The sequence below is a fragment of the Metopolophium dirhodum genome, chromosome 2 (assembly GCF_019925205.1).
Source record: "Metopolophium dirhodum isolate CAU chromosome 2, ASM1992520v1, whole genome shotgun sequence".
Classification (NCBI taxonomy): domain Eukaryota; kingdom Metazoa; phylum Arthropoda; class Insecta; order Hemiptera; family Aphididae; genus Metopolophium; species Metopolophium dirhodum.
Genome location: NC_083561.1, coordinates 15,680,999 through 15,699,634, shown reverse-complemented (window position 1 = coordinate 15,699,634; position 18,636 = coordinate 15,680,999). Strand labels below are relative to the sequence as shown.

Below are 18,636 nucleotides of genomic sequence, written 5' to 3'. Positions count from 1 at the left end.
TATAACACATTTTTTAAATACAGTAAAGTAACAATAATAAAAAAATATTTTATTATAAAAATGTTAAAACATTTAAATTAAGTAATGAATGGCTCCTTACTTTATAAAATTAATACATAATAACATAGTTGATAAAAATAAAAGTAAATAGTAAATAATTGGATTAATAATATATTGATTATAATGTAGAAGAGTAATAGTAGCTGGTACATGAATTGTACAATTTAAGTTTAAATAAAATGAAAATCAATTGTAAATAAATTGTTATGTCAAATCTAGTTTTGTACAATACATTTAACTCTCAGTATCATCAATATCTTTTTTATAAGACCCACTAGATAGTGGACGATTTCCAAATTTATGTCTTGGGTTTCCATCTTGTTGATTTTTCGGATACTCATTTTTATATCCTCGGGAGTGTTGAGAATCAATTCCATGGCTATGAAATATTTCATAACTGTCTTGATTTTGAGAGTCGTCTTGTTGGTTACGCCAATTTGATTTATAACCACCATATCTATTATTACCTCTACCATGTGTCCTACTACTGAATGGTTTATTGATAGAGTTTTTTTCTATTGACACAACATGTAAATTGCCCAAGGAGTTAAATTTGTTTTCAAACTTTTTTAGTTTTGTCTCAATACTATCCGAGTTGTTCAAACTGTTCATTGGCTCAATAGATTTTTTTACAGGTAAATTATTATAAATTACTTTATGTTCACTTGTTGAAGGTTCTATGTTTAAATCACTTTTTTTTTCTAAAGGCTTATTCTGATTTATGTGCTTTGAAGCAAATTGGTGTTGACGACTATTATTAGACACATTTTCTGACAAATCATCAACCTTTTGTTTTCGCCAAGATTCATTTTGTCTATTATTATATGGTTTCTTTATATGATATTCTCTCTTTGAATTAGTTTCATTTTTACTATGAAAAGCAGTTTTATTATCATTATTATATTGACTGTCATAAAAATGTAATTTTGATATTTTATTCAACTGATCAAATGTATTGTCAACCATAATTTTTTCTTCTTTATTCCACTTATTCTTGTTTATAATTTCTTTAACTTTTAGGCATAGTACATTTAAAAATTGTTTTGATCTGAATCCGTTAACTTTAAATAATGGATGAGCAAACTAAAATCAAAAATTATAATTGTATTAGTAAAAGAAATATAAAAAAAAATTCAACAATTTATTTATACACAAAAGATGAACCTATTATTAACATGCTTACATGTTTCAATAAATTATTTTAAGGTGGTCTACCCGATATTAATAATACTAAAATCATGATCGCGTATTTGTTTATTTCTGCGTGCAAATGGATCTCGTGAGAAAAACAAGTTACTAATTAATATCCACCATGGATGGCTCATCTCTGTATCACTAAGGCTGGGGAACATCAATGCATATAGTTCATATTAATATGATAAAAAATTGTATTCCTTGTTTTTAAGGTTACCTAGTTCTATACATTCATACTTATATAATGTTTTAACAAAAAAATTCTAATTAATGTCCATTTAAAATTGAATACTGCAATTACAAAAACAGAAAAATAGAGATAGTATGAAAATACATCTACATATGATAAGATTATCAAAACTTTAATTATAAATGGTCTGAGATTGTGTATTTATAACTATTTAAACAGCACATATAAAATTTCAAAAATTTAAATTGTAATAATTAACTTGAAAAACATTGAAATAAGATGATTCCAAAAAATTTAAGCATCCCTTGAAGAATTGATAGGAACATAATAATTAAATTTGAATAACTTACAATTAAATGGCGTTTTTTAAATGTATCATCAATCTCTTGATCAATGTACATTTTTAGGAAGCGCATCATTTCTTTTGGATTATTTTCACAGTAATTGTAATATATCAATATTTGTGATAAAATAATAAGTCTTCTTTTTGGACTTGGAAAAACATCATACATCATATTTAATGTCTTCACAAGAGGAAATGTATCAACAGGTTGCAACAGGCACTCTACTTTTATTAACTGCAATGAACTACTAAAATGACCAGCAGCCATTCCACGAGATAAATGCATTTTTGCTTTTTCATAATCCTGAAAAAATTGCACAATATTGTATTCTCTCAATAACAAATAATTAACAAACATCATACCATTTCATGCTTTAAATAATATTTGCCTAGAACTTGATCCACACGGCTATTTTCAACATTTGCCAGTTTTGTAATTATATTGTCCATCATAGATTTTGACAATAACTCTTTAGGATAATCGATACATGTCAGTAGACAAGAATAAAGTTGTTTTGTGTCGTCTTTGGCTAATTCAACTGATTTTCTATCAAAAATCAACCATGTAAATATAAAATTGCTTAATTGAAACAAATAAATAAATAAGTAAAAATAAAAGGGACTGTGATCAAAATAATAAAATAGAAATTATTTGATTCAATAATGGTCAATATTATATAATCCCAAAAGTTATTTGTTGAAAAAACTATAATTTAGAACGCATAGGAACTTTAAAATGTTTAAGTTATTACTATTTTTTGTTACACATCAATACCTTTTAGTTGATACTTACGTAGAACAACTACTTACTCAGTAATATCATATGAAAGCTTATAAAATTGTTTTGACTCATCTTTGTTATTTTTTAATTTATTAACAAATGCTGCTTCCATATAAAGTTTAGAAGCTTGAATTAAAAGTCGAGCCTTAGTTTTTGTAGAACATAAAATTTCTGCAGCATCTATTTCATCATCCCCTGGCATTTTATATTGTTCGTAATAACGTCTTACTCGTCCTTTGGCTTTTAACCAAATGATTATCCATTCAGGTTCAGTAGAGTGGAGGGTACGAGCTCGATCAGCAAATTTTAAAGCAATATCATTTCCTTTAGGTGGGTACTCCATAAAAACTCTGGCTTTAACAGCACAAACCGCAGCTTTTTCAGCTCGATTAAAATTGTTTATTAGTTTAATATTCTTCAATAACTAAAAAGAAAAAGGCATTAGTTCTATGATTTTTATATATACAGTATCACCTTATTCTATATTAATAAATTGATTTATATAATGTATTATATATTTTTAAAACGCATTGGTTTTTTAGGATTCAATGTTTAAATTGGATCTCTACAAGATCTATAATAATACATTATTGTGCATATATTCCATACAAAATAATTTAATATATAAATTCCAAATTAAGATTTAAATTATAAAAATTATTTTAACAGGGAGGCCTTTGTGCCTGAATTAACATAAAATTCCCAAACCCAAAACCTGTTTTAACCACTATCAATGAAATAGAAACACCCAACCACTAAAGCCAAAATAAAATATTTATTCAACCATTACTTGAATAACCAAATGTTTTTAAAATAATCATATAACACATTTATTTCATATTTGTATATACATATTACATTTGTTAACTAAAGTAATGAAAAAAAAATATATAGGCTATACTGATCATAGACATTATACATAACATGACCATACGTCCCGCTTTCGAGCTAAGTGTCCCGCTGTCCCCAAAGAACCTAAAAATGTCCCGCTTTAAGAAAAGTCGACTTGTGGTAAGTATTTATTGATCACAAATCACAATCATACATTATTTATACATTTATAAATGTTTCAGCTATTAAAAAATTATTTTCTGAGCATTGATAAATGCCCGAATATGCTGAAAGAATTTTTTGAAAATCCCAGCTCTGAATTATGGTTGTATTTTATGCACGCACAATCAGCTACTTTTCATCAAGCTGTATTAAAGATCGAGGGCCAAAACGTGTCTGCAATAGATGCCGCAAATGAAATTAATCAACTTCAAAATAATTTAGATCAAAAACAAAATTCATGCTATCTTCCCCACGCCACCCGTAATATAATTGTAAAATTACAAGAAACTGGTGATATAAATAAAGAAAACGTAAAAACTGCAGCGTCTAATTTTTATAAAACAAGCAAAGAATATTTGGAGCAGTGGTGTCAGTTCAACGAAGAAGTAAAACAATTTGAATGGGCAAATCTGAGAAAGGTTCCCTCGTGGGAAGATGTACAAAAAGTGATGGACTTACTTATTGAACAGAAATTTATTAGTAGCAGTGAAGACACAGGAGTGTTTGATGAGTTTTCACTAATTTCTAAGTATATAACAGCTCAAAAAATATACGACTGGAACACCGGGAATATACCTACTGAAAATCGTTGGGTGGAAGTATTTACGCACTTTAATGCTAATGATCTCTCACACGTGAATTTTTCTATAATTGTTAAATACATTTTGTGTCTGCCAGGCAGTAACGCTCCAGTTGAAAGAGTGTTCTCTCTTATGAATAAAATATGGAGCAGTCAAAAAACTCAGTTGGGAGTCGGTATATTAAAAGCCATTCTTATAACAAAGGGTAACATCAACAGATCATGTCAAGAGTTCCATTCTTACATAAAAACCAAACAGGCTACTTTGAAGCAGATTTGTGGATCCGACAAATATAAACCAGCCGAATAATATACTCTATTATTTATTTTTACATTATTATTATTATTATACTTATTAATATATTAGTTCCGTTTTTCTGTTGCCAATTTTTTATACAAATAGTTTATGTTTTTTTCCAATAAAAAAATTGTTATTTTTTGCAAAATGATGTGGTTTTCTTATTAAAATGTACAGGTGTCCCGCTTTGAAGAAAAAAAAATATGGTCACGTTAATTATACACCACTGTTATACCTACTGTTCTATGCTTATACTAAGTTAGGTTTATAATATTAGTATTTAGTATTAGGTTAGTGATAGTGTTGTGTTTTGTTTACCTACCCGTTGTTGAAGCTTAAGTCTTATCAAGTAATCAGAAAACTCAAATACAATCTACCGTGTGTCCCAAAAATCAGGGGCCACTTTACCACTCATTACCATGTAAATATTTTTCAATTCTGTTTGCGGACATTAAACTAGACTAATGGATCGTAAATTTCTATGACTTACAATGTTTTTAACTCATGTATCTTGCGCATGCGCAATAAAACTTACATTTTTTTAAATGGCAACCCGTAATTTTAATATCACATTCGGGTCACATCCGAGAAGCAACACGAATGTACGCTCAGCAATATCCAGATCGGTATCACCCCAATCGTACTTACGTTCAAAAACTTGAAAAGTCATTGATTGAAACTGGTTCATTTAATAGAAAAATTTATTGCAACACATGGACCAGTAGTGGCCCCCAAGGTCACCAGATCTAACACCGTTAGATTTTTTTTTGTGGGGATACTTGAAAAATGTTGTGTATGTTGATCCTCCAATCAACATCCAAAATTTAAAGAACAAAATTACACACGCATGTTACCTCCTAAACGAAAACCAAATACTGGCAGCAACTAATCGTGAATGTTTACATCGATTTGAGGCATGCACTTTACACGACGGAGGGACTTTCGAACAGTTTATTGAATAGTTTATGTTTGTAATTTCTGTAAATTAAATTGTAAATAAAAATGTATAGTAATGTTAAAAGAAATAAAATAGAAATTTTGTTTCTTGAAAATACATGTTTAAACTATGTTATTTCATAATGCGTAATAATAAAATAAGATAATAATTCATAAATATTAAATAGTTAGGTAATTAGTTTAATAATAATAATTTTGATTGTTTGTTTCACGGTGTTTAGAAGAAAAAAATAAGTACGTACAGTTAAAAAAAAAAAATTACTTAAATTAAATTTTTAAATTTTTAAATTCTACTTAGCTCTAGTTTAGTCAATTTTGGGTTTAGGACACAAGTTGATACATCAAAATGGCTTGAAAAAAATCGATAAACCCGAATATGATATTAAAATTACGGGTTGCCATTTAAAAAAATATAAGTTTTATTGCGCATGCGCAAGATACATGAGTTAAAAACATTGTAAGTCATAGAAATTTACGATCCATTAGTTTAGTTTAATGTCCCGCAAACAGAATTGAAAAATATTTACATGGTAATGAGTGGTAAAGTGGCCCCTGATTTTTGGGACACACGGTATATAGATGATGAAAGCATTCTAGATAAAAATTAAAAGTTAATTTGTTTAAAATAATCTAGAGGTAATAAATATAAAATAAAATTAATTTTGTTACATTATGGACAGTATCAGCACAATAAATAGCTTTTTTGAATACAAAACAAATTATTTTGAATCATTTTCAGAGTTTAAAATTAAATATAATATTGTACAAGAACGATTCCTAAATATTTTGAGTTGTAATATTAGAAGTATAAATGCAAATGTAGATGAATTATTACTTTTACTTGAAAGTGAAAAAAATATTTTTAAACGAGATATTATAGTATTAACTGAAACCTGGCATGATACAAATTCTTGTAATATATTTTTACCAGAATATGACATGTTTTTTTCTAAAAAAAAAAGAAACCAAAATGATGGTGTTATAATTTTATACAAAAATAATTTATGTTTAGATTGTATTGAGTTTGATGTAACAGAGGCAAATATTGTAAATAGTATTATAATTTTTTTCTGTATCTATAGATCACCGGCTATGGATAGCTATGACTTTTTGACCACTTTTAAAAATATATTATTAAATGAAAAAAATGTAAATAGTTCATCTACAGTAGTTCTGGGTGATATGAATATAAATATAGTGGGAACGCTTTCAGTAGATAATGATTACTTGGATATGTTATCTATGCGTGGTTTCAAATCTTATATTAATGTATACACAAGAACTCCTTTAAATTCTAGACATTCATGTTTAGATCATATTTTCGTAAAAAATAATAAGTTAGTAGAAAATATTGAAGCTGGTGTAATTCAAACAACTATAACGGATCATCACTCTACGATACTAGCAATTCCATTAGTACAACAAAATAACTTTAAATCCCAATATAATCTTGAATCAATTAATTTTGATAAAATAGCCAACAATTTGAAAAATTAACAATGGATAGATCTATACAACAGCAAAAATGTAAATAAATGTTGTGATATTTTTTATAACAAATTAAAAAATAGTATATCCTTGGCAACGGAAGTTTAAAATATAAGTTCTAAGTACAAAAGAATAAAACAATGGATGACTGCAGGGCTACTGTGTTCAGCACAAAATATATTTATAAACAGAAAATTGCAATGAAAGTTAAAAAACATCCAAATAATACAAATTTACTAAAGTATTATATCAATTATAAAAATAATTTTACAAACATTTTAAGACTCACCAAAATAAATTTTTTTAAAACAAAATTTAAAAATGTTGCATCAAGTCCAAAATTGACATGGAAATTAATTAAGGAAATTACAAACACTGAAGTAAACTCATTGAACGAAATAAAATCTATATTAATAGATAACAAAGTCGTAAATGCCTTAGATGAGCCATACGCTGTTTCAAATTTTTTTAATAGCTTTTTTACTGAAATAGGGAAAAATACATTAGATAATAACACAAATTTTAAAAATAACGAATTTTAAGATAATAAAAGTGATCTCTCATTTGATGAAATTTTTAGTACAACAATTACAGAATCAGAAGTCACAAATATAATTAAGAATTTAAAGGATGAAACAGCTGCTGGAATTGATAAAATAATGGTAAAACTAATTAAGTACATTGAATCAATTATTATAGGACCACTAACTTATTTATATAACTTAAGTATTGAAAAATGTACTTTTCCTGATAATTTCAAAATGGCAATAGTAACTCCTTTATACAAAGGTGGTGATCATAAATACATAAATAATTATAGGCCGATATCAATGTTAAATAACTTTTTGAAAATTCTTGAAAAAATAATCAAAAATTGACTCATTAATTACTTAGAAAAATATAAACTACTGTCTAAAAATCAATATGGTTTTAGACCTGGCTTAGGGACAGTAAATGCACTTTATAGCGCCACGAGTCACATATATAATGCCCTTGATCATGGTGAAAAAACCTTAGCTGTTTTCTTAGACCTAGCAAAGGCACGAAGAAGTAATAAAGACTCTACCTAGTTTTGGCATAAAAATAACTAGTTTAAATTGGTTTAGAAATTATCTAAAAGATAGGCAACAAATAGTTAAAATAAACAAAACATTAGGTCAAAAAAGGAAAATTATGTGCGGAGTTCCACAAGGTAGTGTTCTTGGTCCTTTATTTTTCATTTTATATATTAACTGTATATGTAATATAAATATAGATGGTAAAGTTGTAACATATGCGGATGACACTTGTCTACTCTTTACAGATAGCTCGTGGCCTTCTGTGCAACTTAAAGCAATATCTGAGCTCAAAAAAGTAGTTAATCTTTTTAACTCAAAGAAATTATCTTTGAATATAAAAAAAACCTATTTTATGACATTCAGTATTTACAATTCGGTTATTCCTTTTCAGGAACTAACAGCATTGATTATAAATACTAGTATTTGTAATGGTACATTATTGTAAAAATGTCGCTGAATATAATGATGATATGTGTAAAAAAATTTCAAGGGTCCAGTCCACCAGATATTTAGGTATAACATTTGACAGTAATTTTAAGTGGAACTTACATATAAATAATATAGTAATGAGGCTACATTCTTCACTCCACAAATTTTATAAATTAAAAAATATCTTGCCTGTAAATATATTGCGCAATATATATTTAGCTCTATATCAATCAGTGTTCCAATATGGATGTTTAGTGTGGGGTGGACTATCCGAAATTTATTTAAAGCCATTACAACTTCAACAAAACAAAATTATAAGAAACTGTTTAGATGCAAAAACTATGGTAGGCTCAACGAATCAAAATTATAAAGATTTTAAGGTTTTGCCTATTAGATCGGTTTACAAAAAAATTGTAATATTTTGGTTAGATACAAACAGAAATACATGGTTCAATACAGAGTTATACAAAAATAAAAGACAACACAGGGCATTAGACGCATTAGTTAAGTATGTAAAAACAATGTGTGGTCAAAAATTCATAGACTACCTTGGGCCTACTACATTCAATTCATTGGATTATGATATAAAACAGAAATTACTATACTATAAAAACAAAAATAAAAAAAATTAATGAATGGTTATTGTGCAATTTACCCTAAATCAAATTCTTTTTATTTTATAAGGTAAGAAAATAATTTTAATCTATATTAGTTTTATTTGTGTTTGATTATGTTTGTTTTTATAGTTTTCTTTTTATCATGTACAATTTCTAAAAAAAAAAAAAAAAAAATATTTGTATTTGTTTATTTAGTTTTATATGGATTTAAAATTTTAATTTAGTATAATTTCTTTTATTAATAATTGTATTACATAATTTAATAACTCTCTATCTCCAACACAAGCTTTGCTTAAAGGAGATAGATAATCGAAAATGTTATCTATAAGAATAATTTATGTAAATTCTTTCTTTTGATCAATAAAAAAAAAAAAAATTGGCTTTGATATTCCAGCATGAATTGTTGAACAACATAGGTATTTTTGAATATATGAAATAAAAATGTTTACTATGCAAATCCCAATTTCCATCAAATACCCAAACCCAAAATAAATCATTCAGGTACAAATCTTTGATCATCAACATAATATATGGTTTAATCTTCAATATATTATTATACAAATTATTAATAATAAAACATTCATAGATGACAGCAAGACACTAATAATTTTAAATTCAGATTTTCAAGCCCTGCACCGATAATTAAAGCATCTCAGAAGATTTTTAGTGACTGAATCTGAATCTAACCTTTGAATAAAAGGTGGTTTTTACTATCAGATACAGTAGTAATGTGTGGGTCTATGTGTAGAATAAATTAGACGCTATGGAAGAGCATAAATTATTTTTATTCAATGAGAGTTAAACGTTTAGATTTTAACAATTTTGTATGCAACATCACAAAAGGGTCCAAAACGATATCAAAAATGACATATTATACAATATTAGTTCATTTTTTTTCTTATATAATTTAATATATAATTACAGTTGTATATTTAATTATATCTAAACATAGGTAATAGGTATAGAAAAAAATTATAATATTTGATTAAATCTAGTTAGTCCTATTTAGAGTTATACTGGTCTTATTTTAGTTAGCTGATCGCATGGTTTTATACAGTTTTTTAATAGATAGCATAATAGTCTTTACATTTCATCAACACTAGATCATTTAAATTAATTATATTGACATATAAGTAAAATACTAATTGTTCAGTAATTACTTTTTAAAAATGTAAAAATAATTGGTGGGTTATGAATATTTAAAACATTTTATTATTTACCAGGTTATTTACATTGTATTAATAAGCTATACACTTTTTGTATGCATATATAATATATATAATGATACTGATAATGGTTATTGTTTATTATAATCATGAATGAAGAACTTACCTATTATAGGTTACCCTATATACTTTCATAATTTAACAATAAGTAATTCAAATTTACCTTTTCTGAATCAATTTTCAATGATAGTGCAATATAAGCATTGGTGGCACAAGCAATATGGTAGTAAGCATCAGAGTACTGTTCATTTGACTCGTCAAATTTACAGGTTTTCATAAATTTAAGAACGCTTTCAATTTCCAAATATGATTCCTGATAACTTTTGTTATTATAAAGTTCATAACTAGCTACTAATTGTAAATAAAACCTAAAAAATAAAATAGTTTCACTCTAGATATTTTATCTACATTTATATTTATAATTATGTAAGTGCATACAGTTGCATGGCGAACTTCAAATTTTTTAGAGGCAAGCTAATATACTACCCATCCACCAAAAATCCAATAAGGGCTCACAAGTCATTAATCTAAGACAAATAAAGAAGTTTATCATGAAAATAATATTTAGTTTACTATCATATTTTAGTCGTCTGTCATATACTCGCTTCTAATCACTCAGTAGCCACATCTCAATAACCCACTTCGCTATGCCACTGTGTGCTAACAGTTTGATTTATAAAATATTACGGTTTTTCTATGTTATATTCTTAAAATAAATCATTCACAGTTGTTTATAATAAAATTAATCTAAACCCAATGTGAACCCATCATAAAATAAATAAATTTTACTACCTATGTGTGAACCTAAATTGTATTCTGATACCTGAGTTTTTATATATTAATAAAACAGAGAAATGAAGTTTTACATAAATAAATCTCTGACAGTTACCTATTCAAATTGAATTCATCATCCTTGTCTATGATCATTTCTTGTTTTTCATGAACCTTATCAATAAGGGTCATCATAAGATTTTGACTGATACCTGTTAATTTTTGAATGTCCCAAGAGAAAATGGATTCAAATTCATTTTCGATTTTTCTTAACTGTGTCCGAATACTGTTGTCCAATCCGAGTTCATTCCAGTGGTCATTGTCGAAGGACAAAGTACCCATCGCATCAGACAACTGATCATCATAACCAGCCATTTTTAAGTGTAAAAAACACGAGTGTACTAAATTAATAACAACATAAATATTACTAGTGCATTCGTTCAACACAGGTATATAAAAATTATGACAATGGCTGTCATTAAACTCGAGATAAAATGATAAATATAACGTTTTCAACAATTTGAAACTACCAAATAGTTGGAAATTTGGAATGCTTACTCACAAGTTAGCCAATCATAGATGAAAAAACAAGAGCGCACAACAAAAACTTCAATGTATCTAAAAAATCATAAAACAAAAATAAGAAGGAGGTACAACCACAGAATGGAGTACAATGTTCAACCGCCGACCATTGCAGATTGCAGTCGGGAGTCGGGACAGTTCATATTATAAGTATTTTGTGGAACAAAAGTCCATTGGAACAAGTGTTTTGCGGAACAATATGAAATGTCCCATTTCAATCATGCTTCCATTATAGTTCTATCCATAGACCTATAAATTAAGTTGATAGGTCTATGGTTCTATCACAGAACAGTTAATATATACTTCTATATGACAATAATAACGAATAACAATACTATAATTATAATACGTATAATACTTAACGAAAAACGACATTAAAGAATTATTAATTATTTTTTTTTTTTATTGGGTAACCCGCGGCAACATAGGCCATTGGGTGGGGAGGGCACTGTAGGTTTTTATATTGGGTAGGTTGGTAGGTTGGGTAGGTTGGTACACGTGTGTGTTGTGTTTGGCAGAATTTCTAATGGGGCACCCGTAGGTTTCTGCCGTGCCCCGGGGTGGGGGGATGGCGGCACTTGTTCTCCGGACACCGTGACTTGCACGGAGAAAAATGCCGCCCAGTGGTCGAGGATCGAACTCGGACCGGCTGTGCTGAATCCGTCGCGTTAGACCGCTCGGCCACCTCGTCCCCTTATTAATTATTATACCACGTCATATAAATCTGTGAGATAAGGTGACTCCGCTCCGGTATCTTTCATTGATAGTATTGATACGATATTGACGCAAAAAATCACGGCATTTTGGTAGTTCAGAATTTATCACTAGAGTACGCCACCATTCGATGTTCTTCAATTAGTATCTTATTCACAATTTAAGAGAACGTTTCACCCACATTGGCCACATTTGTTGCTCTGTCTACACACGTACGGCATAGAAAAACTGTTTTGTGCGGGAAAGAACCGAGAAGGCTACAAATTACAATCATAACTAAGAAACGAAATTTTCACTACATAAAAAGGAGAACTTTGACTGTGCAATATCGTTTTTATTTGTTCGTTATCGGAACTTCAAAAAAGTTAAAAATAGTTTAAAAACCTAAATAATAATGGATTTTGAAACAATAAGAACTTTTTTCGTATAAGACATTAAGATATAAGTGATATCAAAAAAAATATACAGCCAAAGTTCTCCTTCATATATGTTGTGGAAATTTCGTTTCTTAGTTATGATTGTAGGCTTCTCGATTCTTTACTGCGTAAAACTATTTTTGCAATGCCGTACGTGTGTAAGACGGAGACCGGGAGACAACAAATGCGGGAGAAACGTCCTCTTAAGTCTTAAGATGTACCTTATACCTTAAATCGTGATCATGTTCGATGGGAAACTGGAAAAATGAATCTAGTTGATGCACTCGGGAGGTCAAAATGTTAAATCCCCAATAGTTTCAGTGTTGTTAAAATTCCTTTTATATAGGAATCCGTTCAATTCCTCGTTCCTTTATAGTATAAATAGGAATTTGTTCAGTTCCTCGTTCCTCGTGGTTCATGAATCATGAGTTATCAGTTATTATCATAATCACTAATCAGAACACAAAGTCAAATGATTTTGCTTTTTGTACACCTACGTGATTAAAAATTTTGAAATTGTTATAAAAAAATTGCATATTAAAAATAAAGAAACTCGTCTTTTTTCGTTTTAACGAAATTCTATGTCATCGATCCATAATCGTTACAAAACCCGCGTACAGTGACATAAGATACCTACACACTTTATACTATTACCTAATGATGAAATTATATATAAATCGGAGTTATGGACTTGTTTACGAGTTAATCTGTCTGACTCGAATTTTTGTTGACTATCTGTAATTAGCGCCGTTCTGTGCTAATTTTTTTTACGAATGTGCTGAGTATACATTCAATATACCTATGTATAATATCTGTCAGAATTTCTGAATGTATACTTATATCGTCGCTGATACTGCAACTAGTGCAACAACACGTATCTTAGTTTTCATGATTTTACAGTAAAGCTATAAGTTATGTTATTTTACACAGCGTTTGATACATGCTGCGCTATAAATTGTTTTGTTATTTATTGTTTAACCAGTTGTCTATAAGTAAAAAAAGTTTCAAATAAAATACTTCCGTACCCATACAGTGTTTATCTACCATTATCAACAAAAAAACTCATTTTGTCATTTTAATTTCGGTCGTCGCGCTCAAAAAATGTAACTTGAATTAATATTATACAAAAATATAATTAGTTATAATTACATGATATATAGCTACAAAATTGCTATGCAATAGAATGTCAATACAATTTTATTTGTTGGGTAAAAAAGCTTGAAAATGTAATACAAGGCTCCTAATATATTGTTACAATGACATTTGAAAAATATTAAAATCTATAGACAACATTTTTTTGTAAGCATTTAAAATTCAAATCTTGACGAATTACTTAAAAATTGCAAAAATGTGCAAATTATTTTTGAGTTAGAAATTTATAAATTTTTTTCTTTATAAATCTATGATTTGAAAATGTAATACAAGATTTCTCATAAGTTTGTCTACTTTTATATAAAAAAAAAAAATGACTAAGAACTTCAAACTTAATTTTTATGAGCGTTTGAAGTTAAAATGTTTACAACATTGCATGGACATTCACCACAGATAGGTGGTATATACTACTATACTATTTATAGTACTTATTATAGTATATTATATCTGTGATATTTACTTGATTTCTCTTATAGCAATTTTCATATTTTGACATTTTGTTGTAATCACAAATGTATTGGTAAAACAAGCTAACGGTACGCGCATAATCCTCAACTCGCATACTCGGAAATCGGAATATATAGGTATAAATTTATCGAAACTTGATACGCTTTTATAGCTAACTATGTATACGTTGGTAAGTACAATTTCTACTAATATTATCAAATACATTTAAATACACTACACTTAGGACAAAATGTATGCGAAATGCCGGGAAAATAAATACAATCTCCCGGACTCGACCATCAGTACGATAGGCGTCGACAGCGCTCCCAGTGTTAATTTATTTGCCAATAAAAATAATGGTATTTTTATATTAATCCGTAATCTGTGGTGGTTTTAATATCACAGAATAAAATGGTAATTATATACATGACAAATTAAATTAATTTGTCATGATTATATAGACTTAAAGAAAGTCTATGGATATAATATAAAAATTATTTTTTTCATTGAATATGATGGAAATATCTTTAATCGTGATAACAACCATGGACTTTGGTACTATAGATAATATTGTATCTATATCCGTGATAACAACTAAGAGCCTCCTTCATAAATAATTTAAGATTACTATATTATTATATATACATATTTATTATTTACTGCCTAATCAGATTTTCAGTTATTTTATTAATTTTTAGTTATTATAGGTACAGTAATTTATTTGTAATACAGTAGTTAATATTGTAAATGTCAGTGTGTTACACCATTGTTTTATTTACTATTATGGTTATGTACTTAAATTTTAATAAACAATTTTAGATAAAATATTTATTATTTAACTGTAACTTTTCATTATTTTAACTAGAGTAATAAATTATTGACAAAATATTTGTACCTACTTAATATTGTGTTCTGTACTTTGGTAGATCGTTGTTCTTGGTACATAATTTTTTACACGTTTTTGAATTGGAAAGTTCAATATATTTAGAAGCAATTTGTATTGAAGATAAGGAATTTGAATATCTACATCATATATTTTCTTGTATTAACAAAGTCAGTTTTGAAATGTCAAAAAGAAACAAGATTTCGTATATCAAACCACGAGAACCATCATTTTTGACAAAATTAAAACAAGAAGCCAACTATAAGGAAGGACCCTCAGTTGATACAAAAGTGGGTACCTGTTATTATTATTATTATTTATTACCTAAAATTTAATATTTTAAAGTTTATAATGAAGTGTATTTTTATATAACAATTTTTTATAGAATAAACCTTATTAATTGTATGAATAAATAGTTTTTATAAGTAATGCTTATGGTACGACTTCTCTCTTTCTCTTTCTCTCTTTTCTTAGGAAAATTCTCTCCTAAGTGAATATGCATCTATGTGCCTAAACGGCCACTAAACCTGAAAAAAAAATAAAAATACTATTAAGTAAAAATACCGTAAAATTGGTTAACTCCAAACAGAATTTACAATTTTTTTTCTGAATATTTCTGAAAATAATGAATAAAAAAAATTTCAATACAGCCATACATGCAAGAAAATAACAATAAGCTCCTCAAAATTATATTCAACGTTTTTTAGATTTTATATAAAGTTCAAGATTTATTGAAATAGATTGTATAGCTTATTGGTTGCTTTATATTTATTTGTTACTATTATTAATATAAATATGATGTACTTTATTCGTTTACTGTTTTTATGATAATATTATATTTAAGTATTTTTGATTTACTATAATTTATCTTTACTGTACTTGAGCCTTATAGGCGTTTATAACAATAAACAAATAAATAAATTACATAACAACTATTCAGTTAACATTATGTAAAACAACAAATATTTTAACAGTGTCATACTTTATTTATTTTTAGAAAATTGAACTTCCAACTTATGAAGACGATGAATCATATGATGATGACAACCCTACTGTGGTTGTATTAACTGAAGGTGATTTAACTTCTGAAGAAGCATCTAAAGAGACATTAGCCAAAGAAATAGGTATAAAATATTTAAAACATACAAAATGTATATTTTAAGTAGTTACTTATATCATTGATTAAAATATATACATATGTATAATAATATGTATGTTTGATCAATAGTTATAATATGGTTGATATATTATTTTTCATTTGGATATCTGCAAAATTTAAATATTAAATATTTAAAATTATTTAAATACATAATGGATATATTTTTCAGAAGAAAACAGTAAACCAGCAGATTTGTCTAAGCGTATAATCTTCAAACGCCCAGCTAAAACTACACCACAATCTGAAGAAAAGCATAGAGTGAATAAAAAGAAAAAACGAACAGAAAAATTAGTTCTATCTTTTGATGATGAAGAAGAGTATTCTTAAATCTGGTTTGCTTAAAATGTATTAATTTATTAATATTTGAAACTAGTTTTCATTAAGTCCATATGTAAAAATATGCTCCACATTTTTGGGGAGAAGCTATGATGTTTTGATGAAATCGGATAAATATCATATTTATGGTAAACATTTTACATCATCTTATCAGTTTTTCCGGGGGTTAAGAGCTTAACAATTTTTAGAAGTGCTGCTACTCACAGTCCTATTTGCACCTATGAAGTCTCCATTTATTTATTAGGATAGTAGTTAAATATTGATAATTTAACTTTAGATCAATTTAATTTATACCCAATTATAAAGTGGGTGGCAAAACCTTTTGATACCAATTTATTACTTGGCTTTCTAAATTAACAACTTACGTTTCTGAAATATTTTTTTCATCAGTAATTTCCTATATTAGTTCTTAAATAACTGATTTCTTAACAATCTTCACACTATACATACTCTGTTCAAGTTAAGAAAGTAGTTGGCGACGACCAGTTTTCTTTGGGCTGTAGTCAGGCAACACTCGTTTGTCACCCCCACCCAATAAATTATCTGTATACTTGAAATGTAGTATTACTACGCCCCTGTGCATAAGTCGGGCCGCCGACTACGTTTCTTAACTTGAACAGAGTATAGGTAGTGTCAGTCAATTACAGATCATCAGAAATAATTCAAATATTTTTTAGTTTAATTTAATTCTTAGTCTTTATTAAATAAATTATAAATACTAATTTTGGTAATTATGTTTTAAAGCACTTTATAGTATAACACAATACTTTTTAATAATTAATAAGGAGCTGAGTAAAATTCTTTGTTATTAAAGTATTTTCTGTCTTTTCAAATTGAAAATAGTAATGGTCATAATTATTTATTAATAATTTAATTTAATTATAGAACTAAATTATTTTAAATATTTATTAACATATATATTTTTTTTTTTAGGATACTACAAAATTACTTTTTGTTTATCAAGCCATGGTTGAGTGATAGCTGATTGCAATGGTAACTTTTTAAAATAAACATCTATTATTGTATATGATATAGATTTATTTTAATAAAGCATGTACATATATTATAATGTCATATACTTTTATAATAAAAATTACTTATTTGACTGCCACATTAATTTTGTAAACTTACATAGTCTCCAACATTTTTTGCCAAAATGCCAATTAGATTCAGTAAAATATTTAAGGTTAAATTTATTTTAAGTTTATTTAAATTTTGTATATAACTCGAAAAATGTTACCTAATTGACCATATTATTATAAAATCTATCCCAATTATTAATATAAATAAACAATATTATTTCTTTGGCTCGTGCATTTTTATTTTTAACTAGTGTTATAATTAATAATTATCAATTAATAATGAATACCTAATTACTTAAAACTTGTTTTAATATTTTTATAAAGTTTTACATTACATGTAATGATTGCCATTATTATTACATTTTATAATGACTAAAGTACCTACCTAATGAGTAAAAAAAATTAATTTAACCATTATTGAATTCATTTTCTCTTAAGTTTTATTAAAATTACAATAATGTTTATTTTTAGGGCTATGAATTTAATGCTTTAAAAAAACCTCAAAAACTGCACTTAAAATCTTGAAAAAATGCTGAATAATTATAATTTAATACTAATTAAGTATGACCTGGACTCAGAAAGTGTAAAATATTTATAAGACAAAAATTAAAAAAAAATTTATAAAATATGTAAAAAAAAGTTTTAATTGATGGAATTGTTAAAACAAATTAAAAAGGCCAAAAAAGACCTATTAAATTATGAATTCAAAAAATAGCAAAGTTAGTCTAAAAATTTATTAGTACCTAATTAAAATTTCGTGTTAAAGAATCTAAAAGAATTTACAGTATGCTAAAAAAAATAATGCACTTTTCTACAAATT

At 27.1% G+C, this 18,636-nt stretch overlaps 2 protein-coding genes across 6 annotated transcripts; one reads left to right on the top strand and one right to left on the bottom strand.

The window, feature by feature from the left end:
• Positions 1–28: 28 nt before the first annotated feature.
• LOC132938256 (uncharacterized) lies at positions 29–11,766 on the bottom strand. 4 transcript variants are annotated; one of them, XM_061004983.1, is made up of 7 exons: positions 11,604–11,766; positions 11,164–11,446; positions 10,438–10,642; positions 2,598–2,992; positions 2,151–2,334; positions 1,795–2,091; positions 29–1,143 (listed from the first exon to the last, which is right to left on the bottom strand). In XM_061004983.1, exons 2-7 carry the CDS (start codon positions 11,418–11,420, stop codon positions 295–297), a joined length of 2,187 nt encoding a protein of 728 aa, XP_060860966.1. In that variant the 5' UTR covers positions 11,421–11,446; positions 11,604–11,766; the 3' UTR covers positions 29–294. The 4 variants fall into 4 exon arrangements, with proteins under 4 accessions (XP_060860966.1, XP_060860965.1, XP_060860968.1 ...); XM_061004982.1 differs by having other exon boundaries at positions 11,608–11,766; XM_061004985.1 differs by lacking the exon at positions 11,604–11,766 and having other exon boundaries at positions 11,258–11,390.
• A 3,183-nt stretch (positions 11,767–14,949) lies between these two features.
• LOC132939305 (uncharacterized protein KIAA1143 homolog) lies at positions 14,950–18,042 on the top strand. Of its 2 annotated transcripts, XM_061006395.1 has the most exons (5): positions 14,950–15,063; positions 15,283–15,529; positions 16,237–16,363; positions 16,568–16,743; positions 17,668–18,042. In XM_061006395.1, exons 2-4 carry the CDS (start codon positions 15,422–15,424, stop codon positions 16,723–16,725), a joined length of 393 nt encoding a protein of 130 aa, XP_060862378.1. In that variant the 5' UTR covers positions 14,950–15,063; positions 15,283–15,421; the 3' UTR covers positions 16,726–16,743; positions 17,668–18,042. The 2 variants fall into 2 exon arrangements, with proteins under 2 accessions (XP_060862378.1, XP_060862379.1); XM_061006396.1 differs by having other exon boundaries at positions 14,978–15,529; positions 16,568–16,730.
• Positions 18,043–18,636: the final 594 nt, after the last annotated feature.